Genomic DNA, 16,412 nt, shown 5'->3' with positions numbered 1-16,412 from the left:
TATTGTGTAGATCCATACGATTAAAATGATACCCTACTTATATAGGTTTGATTTTATCGTACTTCTAAAACTACATGCAGGAAAATGTATACGTTTAAAATTAACATCTTCTGACCCAATAACTTTTTTATTTTTCTGCGTACGGGACAGTTTTTGCACAGTGATGTGAAGTTTTTAGCGGTACCATTTTTATATTGGTCGAACTTTTTGACCAAAAATCCGCTATTTTGGACTTTTGAATTTTTTTGCACGTAAACCATTAACTATATATTTTTATAATTCCGACATTTCCGCATTCGGCGATACCACGTTTATTTTTATTTACATGTTTTTTGTTTTTTTTCTTAATGGGAAAAGGGGGGTGATTCTTAATTTTATTAGGGAAAGGTTAAATATTCTTTATTAACTTTTTTTCACACTTTTTTTTACAGTGTTATAATCCCCCCCCCCCCCCCCCCCCCGTTGGCTATTTCACTGCACATACCGATCTCATACACAGAACACTGCCATGCATTAACACAGCAAAGATCAGTGTAATCGGCGGTCAATTGCTCAAGCCTGGATTTTAAGCTTGGAGCAATCAATCACCGATCGGATGTGACGGAGGCAGGTGAGGGGACCTCTGCTCGTGTTCTAGCTGATCGGGACATCGCGATTTCACGGCGATAGTGTCTCGATCAGCCCGACTGAGCTGCCGGGAAGCTTTTCCTTTCATTTTAAACGCGACAATCAAATTGAACGCCGCGTCTAAAAGGTTAAAGCCACGCGGCACAACGATCGGTGCCGCACGCTATTAGCCCAGGGTCCAGGCTGCTATTAGCCACCGGGACCAACCCAGTATGACATGGTGTCATGTTGTGACCCCGCGTTTTATACCGTGACCGCGTGCAGGGCGTACAGGTATGCCCTAGGTCCTTAGGTTAACTGGAGAAATTCCACTTGAAAAGCGTCATGGTGTTCACCTTCTTGTGTCTTTTCTTCAATAAACAGGACTCTAGTCCACGCTGGTTATTTTTCCTTCTCATATGGACTTTGGTGCCGCCATACACCTGCCATGCTGTGGAGGGGACTTACCTGCGGGGAGCTGCCTATACACTTTACCTCATTATAAATATACTATTCATTTTTGTATATACTTTTAAAATATTTTTTGTATATATTTGTAACTGTATAAACAAGGCGCTCAACATCACGATATTTTGTGAAAGCATTAATGCCTTCAATGGTATTGATCGTCCACCATGCGAGGCCATAAAACGTACCTTCTCCATTTGGATGTAAGACCGGCGTGTTCCTCCATTAGGTGTCGGACTGCACCGTGAAATTTTATACACATTTATGGCTCATAATAGGCCGTATAATATATGGATTTTATATTCTGTCACCATATTGTAAAACCCCCTTATGTCTAGCTTATAGTTTTAAGTCCGCATTATCCTTTGTATATGAACATGGGGTGCCTCCTGCTGTTTCCAGAGGCATCCGTCTCCATTTGTTCTTTTTTGGCTATTTCTCATATCTTGTAAATCCTTCTGACATAATGTAAAGGTTTTTGATATATATTGTTTATATTTGCATTTTTAGGAGGATATCAATTCTATAGATTATTTACATTTCACTTCCGGTCAGGTGACTCTAGTGACCCTGTAGGGATTCGTTCACCGCTTATAATAAAGATGTAACTGTGAGTACTCCTATATCTTTTTGCCTGATCAAGAACCCGGTTTGGGTTAGAAACTTAAAGGGGTACTCTGCCCCTAGACATCTTATCCTTTATCGAAAGAATAGGGGAATAAGATGTCTGATCCCGCAGCTTGGACCCCCGTGATCTCTGTGCAGCACCTGTCATTTGTTTAGAACGCCGAGTGCGGGCTGCAGGGGTTCTGCACTCTTTAGAAGTCCATGCAGGTGATACATCCAGCCTTAGTATCGCCAGGATAGAAAGGGTGCGTCCTCCACCTAGAGGCGGAGACTGGAGTAACAAGTATTCTTGTGCCAAGCTTTTTGGATCTTATGTTTGGAGAATCGTTCTCCGACAGGTATGAATTTCCGCAATGATTTATCATATATTTATTAAGCTATGTAATCTTCTTTCGTATATATGTTTGCACGGTTAATATTCTTGTCAAGAACAGAGATTATATATGTATTATGTTACCGTATTTTGATTATTCACCCGATACATGGATGTGACACAATATGGGGACATCGGCTGAGCAGCTTGCCGAGCTTCCACATGTGATGCAAGTGTCCTATCCATCCATAAACTGAAGGCATCGTCAGGCAGTGAGCTGACCCCAGATTTTTTCATTGACTTTCTATGTCTTTCTTTTGCAATATGTAAAAGAGTGCACGACTCAATCCACATACAACAAAACCCCAGAAGGTGCCCAGATAACTCTAAATATATCAACAACTTTAGGGGGAAACCACAGCTCCAGTTTAGCTCCGTATCAGTGTGCTGGAAATATGATAAGCTCAGAAGGAATGTAAGCTTATTCTGTATGGCTGTTCAGGAGCTCTCTATATATTTAGTAATCAGGAGATAACTGTAAGAGTTGCAATTAAAACTCCCATGTATCCAGTTCCCTGACGTTTCGCTGGCTCCCCAGCTTTATCAAAGGACTGATGGCTAACGGCCCAACTCACTCCCACACCTTCAACATTGATAAGATTCTCTAATACCATGTGAAAAAAGGAGAGGAGGAGTCCCATACCCCCGACAATATAACTTATATGAACTCTCCTGTATACGAATACAAGGGGAGGAACCCCGTGAGCGCTAGAAATAAATCCGCACTGTTCTTCAGAGAGTTGGATATTCAGCTCCTCTTCTCATATAAGATGTCTTTTGGTTACTATTAGGAGCAGAAGAAATCAGATAAGAATAAAGCTTAGATAGTATTATTATTTAAGAAATAAATACAATCTCTCTAACCAATTTCAGGGACGTATGTTAATATAACGCTTAAAACATTGGAGAATAAAGATAAATTTACTTATAAAACCCCAGAAAGCCTGAGATTCCTCTATGGCCAAAGTCTTAGTAGAAGAATATAAATCTCGTAATGTAAAAGAATGTAAACATTCCCACAAAGGGGAAGAGGGAAAATGTGTTTAGTAATAACCATAGGGAGTAAAGAAAGTGGGGTTAGGGGAGAAAGTATCAATCTTTGCAGATGATACTAAACTCTGTAAAGCGGTAAACACTATAGAGGACAGTGCACTGTGTATAGTAGATTACACTATAGAGGACAGTGCACTGTTACAAATGGATCTGGGTAGGTTTGAGGTTTGGGCTGATTGGCAGATGAGGTTCAACACTGATAAATTTAAGGTAATTTACATTGGGAGGAAAAATCCGGGCTGGGATTATGTATTAAATGGGAGCACACTTGGGACGACTGATATGGAAAAGGATTTAGGAGTCTTAGTTAATAGTAAATTTAGCTGTAGTGACCAGTGTCGGGCAGCTGCTGCCAAGGCAAATAAAATCATGGGGGGCATCAATAGGGGCATAGATGCCCATGACAAGGAAATAATACCGCTGTACAAATCAGTGTCAGACCACACATGGAATACTGTGTACAGTTTTGGTCAGACCACACATGGAATATTGTGTACAGTACTGGTCAGACCACACATGGAATACTGTGTACAGTACTGGTCAGACCACACATGGAATATTGTGTACAGTACTGGTCAGATCACACATGGAATACTGTGTACAGTACTGGGCACCAGTGTATAAGAAAGATATAGTGGAGCTGGAGAGGGTTCAAAGACGGGCAACCAGAGTAATACGGGGAATGGGAGGACTACAGTACCCAGAAAGATTATCAGAATTAGAGTTATTTAGTTTAGAAAAAAGAAGGCTTAGGGGCGACCTAATACCTATGTATAAATATATCAGGGACCGTACAGAGATCTCTCCATGATCTATTTATACAAGGGGGCATCCTCTACGTCTAGAGGAAAGAAGGTTTCTACACCAGCACGGATGGGGGTTCTTTACTGTAAGAGCAGTGAGACTGTGGAATTCTCTCCCGGAGGAGGTGGTCATGGGGAACTCTGTTAAAGAATTCAAAAGGGATCTGGATGCATTTTTGGAGAATAACATTGCTGGTTATGGATACTAGATTTATAGGGACAGAACGTTGATCCAGGGATTTATTCTGATGCCATATTTGCAGTCGGAAGGAAATTTTAACCTCTAGTATGAGGGTTCTTTGCCTCCTCTGGATCAACTCAGTAGGGACTCATTAGGGATAAAGGTTGAACTAGATGGACACTGATCTTTTTTCAACCTTATGAACTATGTTACTATGAAATCAGAATCAGTCGTAGAGCAGTCTCGTAATACCGACAAAGTTATATATAAAAGAGGAAAGAACTAGAGAGGCCAAGGAGGAGTGCGGGGCCACAAAATGGGCCCTATAGAAGGAGGGACTGAGGAGAATTCCATATCCACATGAGGAGGAATATAAAGGGGAGGATGAGAAAAAGAAGAGCGAACGAGCTCTAATAATCCAGACGAAGGAAAAGCTTTATAATAAGTGTGTAAATCCGGAAACACAAAACCGCCGTCTAATGTCTTCAGGGTGAGCGTCTATACGGGACACGTGGTCTCTTCTGAATCATAACAAAATTACTAAATAACCATCGGATAGAAGAAAAATAACAATTCCGTACTATGATAGGGACGGACTGTAAAAATATAAAATATTATTGGTAAATATAAGATTTAAGAACCTTTTTCCTTCCAATCCACGACATATATGGGAATTTACGAGCGTGTAACTGGGTCTTCAATCCGTGTAATAATGGCGCAAAGTGTGAAGTAAAGAGATCTTGTACCAGATGTGATCAGATCTCTAGGGATTTTATACCCCGTGGAGGACAAAGAAAAGGAAAAGAATTACACCGATGTTTACTGAACCCGGGGGACGCTGAGATATTGACGACTTCTCATATAGAAAAATGGATTTTATGATCTGAGACCGAAAATAGACGTCAAGACGGGAAACGCTGGTCTAGGGTTTGTGATAAATAAAAGTATCTGCAGCGTCTTATGTTCAGAAGAGACGATCTTCAAGGGAGACGCGCGGATCCTGTCTGATGCCTTGAATTAAAGTCTCTACAATCATAATGAGAAGGGGGCGGGGACAACACTGACGCGTTACATTCCCTATATACAACGTCAGGGACAATATTACATTTATTATAAGTCCAGTGTGCGGAGATGAATATAAGAATAATAAATCATATAAGAAAGAAAACTTTTATTAACAATTGGTAACAAGTTTGGAGATGCAGTATATGATATATGTATAAATGTCAGATATCCTATGTACATGGATAATATATAGATGTGTTATCTGCATCATTTATTGCTCTGAATTGGCTTCTTTCCTGTGTGAGTTCTTTGATGTTGAATAAGATGTGATTGCTGAGTAAAGCATTTTCTACATTCTGAACATGAAAATGGCTTCTCCCCTGTGTGAGTTCTTTGATGTACAACAAGGTCTGATTTCTGAGTAAAACATTTCCAACATTCTGAACATGGAAATGGCTTCTCTCCTGTGTGAGTTCTTTGATGTTTAACAAGATCTGATTTCTGAGCAAAACATTTCCCACATTCTGAGCATGTAAATTGCTTCTCTCCTGTGTGAGTTCGTTGATGTTTAACAAGACCTGATTTAAATGTAAAACATTTCCCACATATTGAACATGAAAATGGCATTTCCCCTGTGTGAGTTCTTTGATGTACAACAAGATAGGATTTCTGAGCAAAACATTTCCCACATTCTGAACATGAAAATGGCTTCTTTCCTGTGTGAGTTCTTTGATGTACATCAAGGTCTAATTTCTGAGTAAAACATTTCCCACATTCTGAACATGGAAATGGCTCCTCTCCTGTGTGAGTTCTTTGATGTACAACAAGACCTGATTTAAAAATAAAACATTTCCCACATTCTGAGCATGAAAATGGCTTTTCCTCTGTGTGAGTTCTTTGATGTCTAATAAGACTTGGCTGATGAGTATAACATTTCCCACATTCTGAACATGAATATGGCTTCTCTCCTGTGTGAGTTTGTTGATGTACAACAAGACCTGATTTAAAAGTAAAACATTTCCCACATTCTGAACATGAAAATGGCTTTTCCCCTGTGTGAGTTCTTTGATGTCTAATAAGACTTGGCTGATGAGTATAACATTTCCCACATTCTGAACAAGAATATGGCTTCTCTCCTGTGTGAGTTATATTATGTTGAATAAGTTGTGATTTGCTATTAAAACACTTCCCACATTCTGAACATGAATATTGCTTCTCCCCTGCACAATCTCTTTGATGTCCAACACCCCTTCTGTGACCTTTCTGTGATGAATGAGAAGACAGGACCTGTATATAAGGATGAGATGACAGATCTTGGCTGTGAAGGGCTGAGGGTGTATCTGGGATAATGGAATGTTCTTCATATGTATCTTGTGTGATATCATCATCTGCTTTATAATCTGAAGATATAAGATTCTCCTCTGATCTCCTGCTACAAGAATCTGCAGAGAATAACACACATTTTATTATCAGTATTAACCCCTTAACAACCCAGGACATTTTTGCATTTCTAAGCAATAGTACTTTGTAAATCCACCCTTCATTTTTAAATAAGTTTTACTGCAAAACTGAAGAAAGATAGTAGCTATGATAGCGGAGCAGCCATACAACAGTGGTGTCAAACTGTGGCCCTTCAGATGTTGCAAAACTTCAACTCCCATTATCCCTGGACACCAAAGGTCGGTCTGCCTCCTCCGAAAGGTAAATCCCCGAAAGGTAAATCAAGGCTTCCCTCTCATGGTATCCCTTAGTGTAGTGGTCTTCAAACTGCGGCTCTCCAGATGTTGCAAAACTTCAACTCCCAGCATGCCCGGGATTTGAAGTTTTGGAATATCTGGAGGGCCACAGTTTGATACCACTGGCTTATAAGGAGCAGGGACACCCGTCTTTGACAATCATGTGGACACAGCCTCAGGGAAAATCACTGCTATGGGGCTCGGTCAGGGACCAAATGACCGTGTCCCCCAATCCACCTGACCCCACAGGTTATAATGGAGCAGTCATCCAAACCGCCCCCTTTATAATCCTCATGTCAGCCAGAGAATTCAGGCAAAGGATAGGGGATACGTTATAGATCACGGGGGTCCGACCCTTGGGACTCCCTGCGATCTCCTGAACGGGGCCCTGGCAGTCTGCTTGAAGGGGGCGGACAGACCCCTGCATGGAGCGGCGGCCGACACTCCCCCTCCATGTATCCCATAGAGATACATGGAGGGTGTGTCGGCCGCGGCATCCTGTGGGGGTCAGAACGGCCGCTTCCAGCAGACTGCTGGGGCCCCATTCAGGAGATCACGGGGAGTCCCAAGGGTCGGACCCCTGTGATCTATAACCTATCCCCTATCCTGTCTAGGCAGAGAGTATCACATTTTTGGTCTTTTGTCTATTAATGTGTATAGAAAGACTTATGTCCTAATAAAGTTAGTGAAATTTTCCTGGAACCAAGTTAAAAGAGGAACCTTTATTTTTAATGATTTTCGCTCACGACTCGCCAGCAGCACCTATACCTCCATTTGGACCCACACAGGTGACCCAAACCGAACATTTCCGTATCAGAGGGAAAGAATAAAGGGATTTAAAGGGGTACTCCACTGCTAGACATCTTATTCCTTATCCTAAGGATGGGGGATAAGATGTCTGATCGTGGGGTCCGGCTGCTGGGGCCCCCAGGATCTCCTGCAACACCCCCCCCCCCCCCCCGTTCTAAACAAAAGCCAGATTCCAGTGGTCTTGATGTTACGGCTACGCCCCCTTGTGATGTCGCACCCCCTCCATTCATGTGAGAGGGGGCGTGGCCACAACTTCATGATCACTGCCTCTGAGCGTTCCGAACAAAAAGTTCAGAATGCTGGAGCACCGGAATACCCCTTTAACCCCTTAAGGACTCATGACGTACCGCTACATCATGAGTCCGCTCCCGATCTATAACGCGGGGTCACGGCCTCTTAACAACAGCCGGGATCCGTGGCTAATAGCGTGTGGCACTGATCGCAGTGTGGTGCGCTATTAACCCTTAGACGCGGCGATCAAAGTTGATCGCTGCGTCTGAAAACGAAAGTAAACCGTTCCCAGCAGCTCAGTCGGGCTCATGGGGACATCATGATAAAATAGCGATGTTCCGATCAGCTGGGACACAGGCGAAGGTCTCCTTACATCTCTCCGCAGCGTCTGATTGTCGATTGATTGCTCCAAGCCTGAGCTACAGGCTTGAGCAATCGACCGCCTCTCTGACTGATCCCTGCAATGATCAGCATAGGAGATCAGTGTGTGCAGTGTTATAGCTCCCTATGGGATAACAATGATCAGTATAAGAGATCAGTGTGTGCAGTGTTATCGCCCCCTATGGGATAACAATGATCAGTATAAGAGATCAGTGTGTGCAGTGTTATAGTCTCCTATGGGATAACAATGATCAGTATAAGAGATCAGTGTGTGCAGTGTTATAGTCTCCTATGGGATAACAATGATCAGTATAAGAGATCAGTGTGTGCAGTGTTATAGGTCCCTATGGGATAACAATGATCAGTATAAGAGATCAGTGTGCGCAGTGTTATAGTCCCTATGGGATAACAATGATCAGTATAAGGGATCAGTGTGTGCAGTGTTATAGTCTCCTATGGGATAAAAATGATCAGTATAAGAGATCAGTGTGTGCAGTGTTATAGTCTCCTATGGGATAACAATGATCAGTATAAGAGATCAGTGTGTGCAGTGTTAGATTCTCCTATGGGATAACAATGATCAGTATAAGAGATCAGTGTGTGCAGTGTTATAGATCCCTACGGGACCTATAACACTGCAAAAAAAAGTGGGAAAAAAAGTTAACAAAGGTCATTTAACCCCTTCCCTAATAAAAGTTTGAATTACCCCCCTTTTCCCATAAAAAAAAAAACAGTGTAAATAAAAATAAACATATGTGGTATCGCCGCGTGCGAAAATGTCGGAATTATTATATATTATTATATATTGTTAATTAAATTGCACGGTCAATGGCGTGCGCGCAAAAAAATTCAAAAGTCCAAAATAGTGTATTTTTGGTCACTTTTTATATCATGAAAAAATTAATAAAAAGCGATCAAAAAGTCCGATCAATACAAAAATGGTACCGATAAGAACTTCAGAAGACGGCGCAAAAAATTAGTCCTCATACCGCCCTGTACGCGGTAAAAAAAAAGTTATAGGGGTCAGAAAATGAGAATTTTTAACACATAAATTTTCCTGCATGTAGTTATGATTTTTTCCAATGTACGACAATATCCAACCTATATAAGTAGGGGATCATTTTAATCGTATGGATCTACAGAATAAAGATAATGTACTACGTAGAAACGGAAGCCCCCAAAAGTTACAAAATGAAATTTTTTCTTACATTTTGTCGCACAATGATTTTTTTTTCCGTTTCGCCGAGGATATTTTGGTAAAATGACTGATAGTTCATGAACTATTTCTCCCGTTACTATCTTCCGTCACAAAATAACGTCCGTTATCAATAACGGACTATAATGGATTAAAACGGATATAAGAAAAATCCCATAGACTATAATGGGATTTTCTAACGGCCGTATAAGATTTCGTTACTGCCGTTTTCAGCTGGTTTTCAGACAGAACTTCATACGGATGTTTAAAAACTGAGAATTTTGTAGTGTAAAAGAAGCCTGACTCACCGAACCCCTGGGGATCGATCGAACCCAGGTTAAGAACCACTGATCTACACTATCTCCTCCCCAAGCACAGCGCCCCCTACCTATTGAGGTGCAGCCCGTCCCCACCATAGAGCCTGGATCCACAGTTCTCCATAAACCTCCTTCTACAAGATGGCGGCGGCCGGGGAGACATGTGGACACCGCGGGAAGAGAACCAGAAGGAGAAGAAGAACCTGACATATTAGAGGTAAAGACACAACAGGAATAGGGCCACAAGGACAGGAGGGCGGGGCTTCTAGCTGGGGGCCAACTGGGCGGAGATATGGGAAATGAGTAAAGATGGTGGAATCTTTGCAGATGATACTAAACTCTGTAAAGCAGTAAACACAATAAAGGACAGTGCACTGTTACAAATGGATCTGGATAGTTTGGGGGTTTGGGCTGAGAAGTGGCACCCCCAGAAGTGACCCCATTATATATACCGCACCCCCAGAAGTGACCCCATTATATATACCGCACCACAAGAAGTGACCCCATTATATATACTGCACCCCCAGAAGTGACCCCATTATATATACCGCACCCCCAGAAGTGACCCCATTATATATACCGCACCCCCAGAAGTGACCCCATTATATATACCGCACCCCCAGAAGTGACCCCATTATATATACCGCACCCCCAGAAGTGACCCCATTATATATACCGCACCCCCAGAAGTGACCCCATTATATATACCGCACCCCCAGAAGTGACCCCATTATATATACTGCACCCCCAGAAGTGACCCCATTATATATACCGCACCCCCAGAAGTGACCCCATTATATATACCGCACCCCCAGAAGTGACCTCATTATATATACTGCACCCCCAGAAGTGACCCCATTATATACACTGCACCCCCAGAAGTGACCCCATTATATAAACAGAACCCCCACAAGTGACCCCATTACATATACCGCACCCCCACAAGTGACCCCATTATATATACTGCACCCCCACAAGTGACCCCATTATATATACAGAACCCCCAGAAGTGACCCCATTATATATACAGAACCCCCACAAGTGACCCCATTATATATACAGAACCCCCACAAGTGACCTCATTATATATACCGCACCCCCAGAAGTGACCCCATCATATATACTGCACCCCAGAAGTGACCCCATTATATACACTGCACCCCCAGAAGTGACCCCATTATATATACACCGCACCCCCTAAAGTATTCACCTAGGGCAAAAGTGAGAATGTTGAGCCCTTATTATTTGGCTACAATTATTTCAAATTCATAGGAAAAAAATTGCAATTAGCTTTAAATAAAGAATTTGTGGGACATCATTTTGGTAAGTCGCTTCTGAAAAGTAGGAAATGCGCCCCATATTTTTTCACGTTGTTCGTCCCGGGCTGGGCAGTACCCCTACTTAGGCCATATCTGGTTGCCTGACCACCTGGTAGGACCAAGAAGGAGAGGAGCCCCCTTTGGCCATCAGGACATCATTATATGAATTATAGACCCCACTCCATGCCTGCAAAGGATCGGAGCTGTCAGAACAATACCGCACCCCACAAATGTATTGTCTGGACCAGGGAGCGCTCTGATTGGTCCTTGGTCTTTTATCAGTGACGCGCGGCTGTCTGTGACAGTTATAGTTCCTGATGGATATATCCGCGATGTTGTGGGAATAATCATCCGCTCATGGTGAATATATCCATCACTGGGGGTTTGGGTGATCGTCCCCATTCATACGGCATTTCTGCAGTATCGGTGTCCGCTGTCATGTCAGAAAAGGGATCCAATGTATACTGGACCCGTCTCATTCAGAAATGACTGGAGCTGCTACAGTATATGTCAGCATCATTATTATTGACGTGATGCTGACGGATACCTGTAACATAACGCTGAAACGCAATATGAACGGGACGCAGTGTAGGGTCACATAGAGCACAGAGTATTTCACACCGCAGATGCCCCCGGCAGTCACAAGGGCAAGATCACTGCTGCGGCTGGGTAGCTCAGTGTGTCTGCTCATGACTGCCAGCGGGAAATCCACTGCTATGAGTGGACACACAAAGATACCCAGCCGCAGCAGGGAGCTCACTATTGTGACTGCCAGGGCATCCGCAGCATGTAATATGGGATGTGCGCCGTGTAATCCTACACATTATGCATTTTTACTTTTCATTATATTTATTTAATAAATGTATTTTTATTTTTTATTAAATTTTTTTACATTTTTTTTTTCAGTTACTGTTTTTACACTTTTATTTGCAGTTATATGCTGCCTGACAGTTTTACACTAGCATGTAGCATATCAGGACGTGCCTCTGGCAATAATCGGGGCAGACCTGGGGGTCCTTGTGAGACCCCTGGCTGCCCAGGTAACAAGCAGCACCCTGCGATCGTTGCAGGGTGCTGCAGGAGAGAGACAGAGGGAGCCCCCTCCCTCTGTCAAACTCCTTACAGCTCGCGGTCGCTTCTTACCGCGGCTGTAAGGGTTAAACTGCCGGGACCGAAGTTTACTTCGGTCCCGGCAGTGCGGCAGGCCCCCGCCTAACGGGGATCACACACAGCACCCCATGATCGCGGGGTGCTGCAGGGAAAGGAAGAGGGAGCTCCCTCCGTCAAAACACTTACAGCCCGCGGTCACTTCCGACCGTGGCTGTAAGGGTTAAACTGCTGGTACCGAAGTTTACATTGTGTGTTACAGCCAAGTCCCTGCCACGGCCTCATGGGTACATTGGGCAGTACCCACAAGAACCATGGATGTGTATACTCGTCCAGGTGCGGGAACATGCATCCTCCTGGACATGTATACTCGTCCATGGTCGTTATCGTGTTAAAGGAAAACTCTAGTACATGAGTACTTATCCCCTAGTCACAGAATCCTGTGGGGATAAATGTCTGATCGTTAGGGGTCCGACCACTGAGACCCCCGCGATTTCCTGCCTTGCATCCCGTTTGTATATCTCCGGCTCTCCCATAGAGATTTATAGAGAGGCATGTCGGGCACCTCTTCATGCAGTGGTTGACAGTAATCCCTGCACGGAGCGGAGGTCACTTGTGTCCAGAGGAGCTGGGAGGCCCCCAGCCTGAAATATGTTTTGGGGAAGGGGGGTGGTATTCCAAAATTTTCCCTGTAGTCCCAGAGATTCTAGTTACACCACTACTTCCCCCAAAATATTATTGTAGCCGGTGACTGAATAGAATCTGTGACCCTTCTCTGTATTTAATGATCACTACTTACCTGGGTGGTTACCTGTAGAAATGTCCTCCTTAAACTTCTCATCACCGCTCACATCTGTATCTTCTGCTTTTACTATTATATCTGGAGCATTAATATAGATCAGATCTTTCCCTGTAGGAATGTCCTCCTTATACTGCTCATTACTGCTCACATCTGTCACTTCTTCTTCCTTTATGTCTGTAGCATTATTATAGATCAGATATTTCCCTGTAGAAATGTCCTCCATATACTGCTCATCACTGCTCACATCTGTCTCTTCTTCTTCCTTTATGTCTGTAGCATTAATATAGATAAGATGTTTCTCTGTAGAAATGGCCCCCTTAAAATGCTCATCACTGCTCACATCTGTCTCTTCATCCTTTATGTCTATAGCATCATTATAGATCAGATCTTTCCCTGTAGGAATGTCCTCCTTATACTGCTCATTACCGCTCACATCTGTCTCTTCTACTTCTTTCTTTATGTCTGTAGTATTAATATAGATCAGATCTTTCCCTTTAGGAATGTCCTCCTTATACTGCTCATCACAGCTCACATCTGTGTCTTCTTCTTCCTTTATGTCTGTAGCATTATTATAGATCAGATATTTCCGTGTAGAAATGTCCTCCTTATACTGCTCATCACTGCTCACATCTGTCTCTTCTTCTTCCTTTATGTCTGTAGCATTAATATAGCTCAGATCTTTCCCTGTAATAATATCCTCCATATTCTGCTCATCAAGAGGACGGGGACACCTCTCTGGTGCGGTTCTCTTACTGGATCTGACTGTAGGGAACACATACAGAGACTGAATTCATTCTTTACATACAAATAATGAGAGGACGTGTGTATATAGTCATGTCTATTACCTGGTGATGTGAGGGGCTGCTGATCCTCCATCATGACCTGATCCTTGTGTCCTTCTACATACTCCCACTCCTCCATGGAGAAATAGACCGCCACGTCCTGACACCTTATAGGAACCTGTATTGTGAATAAACATTTAATTCTATACAATTCCAGGATGTTATATGGAGACATTTGAGGGGATATTCCTGCACATGATTTATCTTCTTGCTCTCGGATGATGAGGTGAATACTTGTCGGGGCAGATCCTCTATATTATGGTCACATGTCCCGAACTGACCGCAAGTCTGATGATCCAGCTGTCAGTTCAGGTCATTATACCCAAAGCGCCCGTCCCATGGAGTGTAAGGAGTTAAAGGTGTATTCCGCCCCTAGACATCTTATCCCCTATCCAAAGGATAGGGGATAAGATGTCAGATCGCCGCGGTCCCGCTGCTGTCGTCACGCCCCCCTCCCATGGACTTGCATTAAGGGGACGGCCCGTGATGTCACGAGGGGCGGCGCCATGGCGTCACGTTGCTCCGTCCCCCGTATCGCCCGTCATTACGCACAGAGCGAACTCGCTCTGTGCTGTAATGATAGCGCGGTGCCGCAGCAGGGATCCCAGGGGTCCCCAGGAGCGGGACCGCGGCGATCTGACATCTTATCCCCTATCCTTTGGATAGGGGATAAGATGTCTAGGGGCGGAATACCCCTTTAAGTGATATTTCATAGTATCACTGCTCCCCTCCCCCGGGACTATATAGATGGCTGCTTACTGTCTGGCCCCTAAGGATAGAATTGGCAGTGCTGGGTGCCACTTAACCCTAGCTAGACTGGTTGCTCTTATCCCAGCGAGAAGAAGGGACAATAAGCAGCAGTATAGTGTGTGGCCCCAAAAAAGGTAAGTGGCAATGCATCACCACCATTTAACTCCTTCATGGCTGACTGGGCAGGAGGTATATAATGTATAGCCATTGGCCCAGCTCCGGAGCAGGAGACGCATCAAATCTGACATATCTTCTGCTCTTGTGCAGGAAACCCCTTTCAGAGCAGGGACTCCTGTCATTAAAGTGATAAGATTTGGAGGGGAGGGAGGCCGCTGCCAGTCTATGAAGAACAGTCAGGAGTTCAGCACGATTCATAGCCCCTAGGACCTACCTGCTATCAGCATCTGGGACTCATTGCTAATGCCGGACATCACCAATGCCAAAAATCTATTTCCGGTAGCTCAGTGGAGCTGATAAGGACACCCACAGTGAAATAGCGGGGTCCCGATCAGCTGAGAGAACGGGTGGAGGTCCCTAACCTCGCTCCATGCTGTCTGAACGACGCTCCAATCCTGCAGGCAGCCTCAGCATCACAGCATTGATCAGTGTATGTAATCTATAGATTCCATGTAATAGTCTACTACAGGGACTAAAAAACTGAGAATAAGGTAAAAAGAACATTAACTTAATGTGAATAAGCCCCTCCCCTAATAAACGATTGAATCTTCCCCATTTACCAATTATTTTCTCTTAAATTAATTAATGTAAACAAAAATAAACCTAAACTTATGTGTACAGAAGTTCAGGGTGGATACAGCACCAAATAGCTGAGGACTCAGGCTAGTAGATGGAACAAGACTTTATTTGCCATCCATGTGCAACGTTTCGGCAATAAACTGCCTTTTTCAAGCATATCAAACAAAGTGACAATGTGCATATATATAGGAATCACAACATGCTGTGATTGGTTACATAACAGGTGTTATACATATATCATTACAATCAATGGCCACATCCTATTGGCTAAATTGTGTTGTCATAGTGATTCAAATACACAAGAGATATAAATATAAGAAATATGAGAAAACAGCCATCTAAAACATATATAAGCTTCAGATGTGTTCACTGGGACTTCACTTACACTGATCCATGTCACAGATTGCATCTTCATCACATAGATAGCATGAAAAATCTTGCGTCCGTATGTGACAGCTTCGCTTGTAAACAACCAAACTGCGGCTGCGTGGCTCCACACCGTGTAGTTCCGATCAGCTGACCACTATAGGTCAGCTGATATAGGAGCGTCATAGATGCCCGGGATCAAAACAGTATGATCCGCACAAGCGCCAACTGCCTGCGCATGCGTAGTGCGTCTACATGAGTCACCGCACATCAGTGAATCGGCCAGCGCATATCATATGCGCCCGCCTATACCCGAGGCGCACCTGACCAAAGACGCACCGCATAGTCTATAATGCATATGAGTCTGAATAGACTTCCATACATGCACTCATCAAGACTAATTTTCCTTAAACCTAGGCATCTATGTTAATAACAATAAAAAAAGTATATCACAAGAAGATGCCATATTGAGACAAGGATCAGTGTAACACAGAATATATTCAAATCATAAGATCTATATTTATACAAAAAGGAAAAAAATGTTTTTCCAGGAGTCCTCAGTGAATTCATCCTCAGCTGTAATCTTCATATAAGGTGATGATGAATAATAAGTGAAGTGAATCTAAAAAAACATGAAAAAATATTAAAATATCATCATAGAGAGATATCCAAAAACCTCATGTT

At 43.3% G+C, this 16,412-nt stretch overlaps 1 protein-coding gene across 1 annotated transcript in view; it reads right to left on the bottom strand.

Annotated features, from left to right (window-relative positions):
- Positions 1–14,155, bottom strand: part of LOC130300710 (zinc finger protein 271-like) — a 47,662-nt gene extending 33,507 nt beyond the window's left edge. The window contains exons 1-3 of the mRNA XM_056551572.1: positions 13,860–14,155; positions 13,012–13,772; positions 5,419–6,558 (exon numbers count right to left, since the gene is read on the bottom strand). Of these exons, the coding sequence (XP_056407547.1) occupies positions 5,419–6,558; positions 13,012–13,772; positions 13,860–13,993 (2,035 nt within the window). The 5' untranslated portion in view covers positions 13,994–14,155. The remainder of the gene's footprint in view (positions 1–5,418; positions 6,559–13,011; positions 13,773–13,859) is intronic.
- Between the last annotated feature and the right edge of the window lie 2,257 nt (positions 14,156–16,412).

The sequence above is a fragment of the Hyla sarda genome, unplaced genomic scaffold, assembly GCF_029499605.1.
Source record: "Hyla sarda isolate aHylSar1 unplaced genomic scaffold, aHylSar1.hap1 scaffold_1095, whole genome shotgun sequence".
Lineage (NCBI taxonomy): Eukaryota > Metazoa > Chordata > Amphibia > Anura > Hylidae > Hyla > Hyla sarda.
The sequence above is the reverse complement of the archived record's forward strand: the minus strand, read 5'-3'. Positions and strand labels throughout refer to the sequence as shown.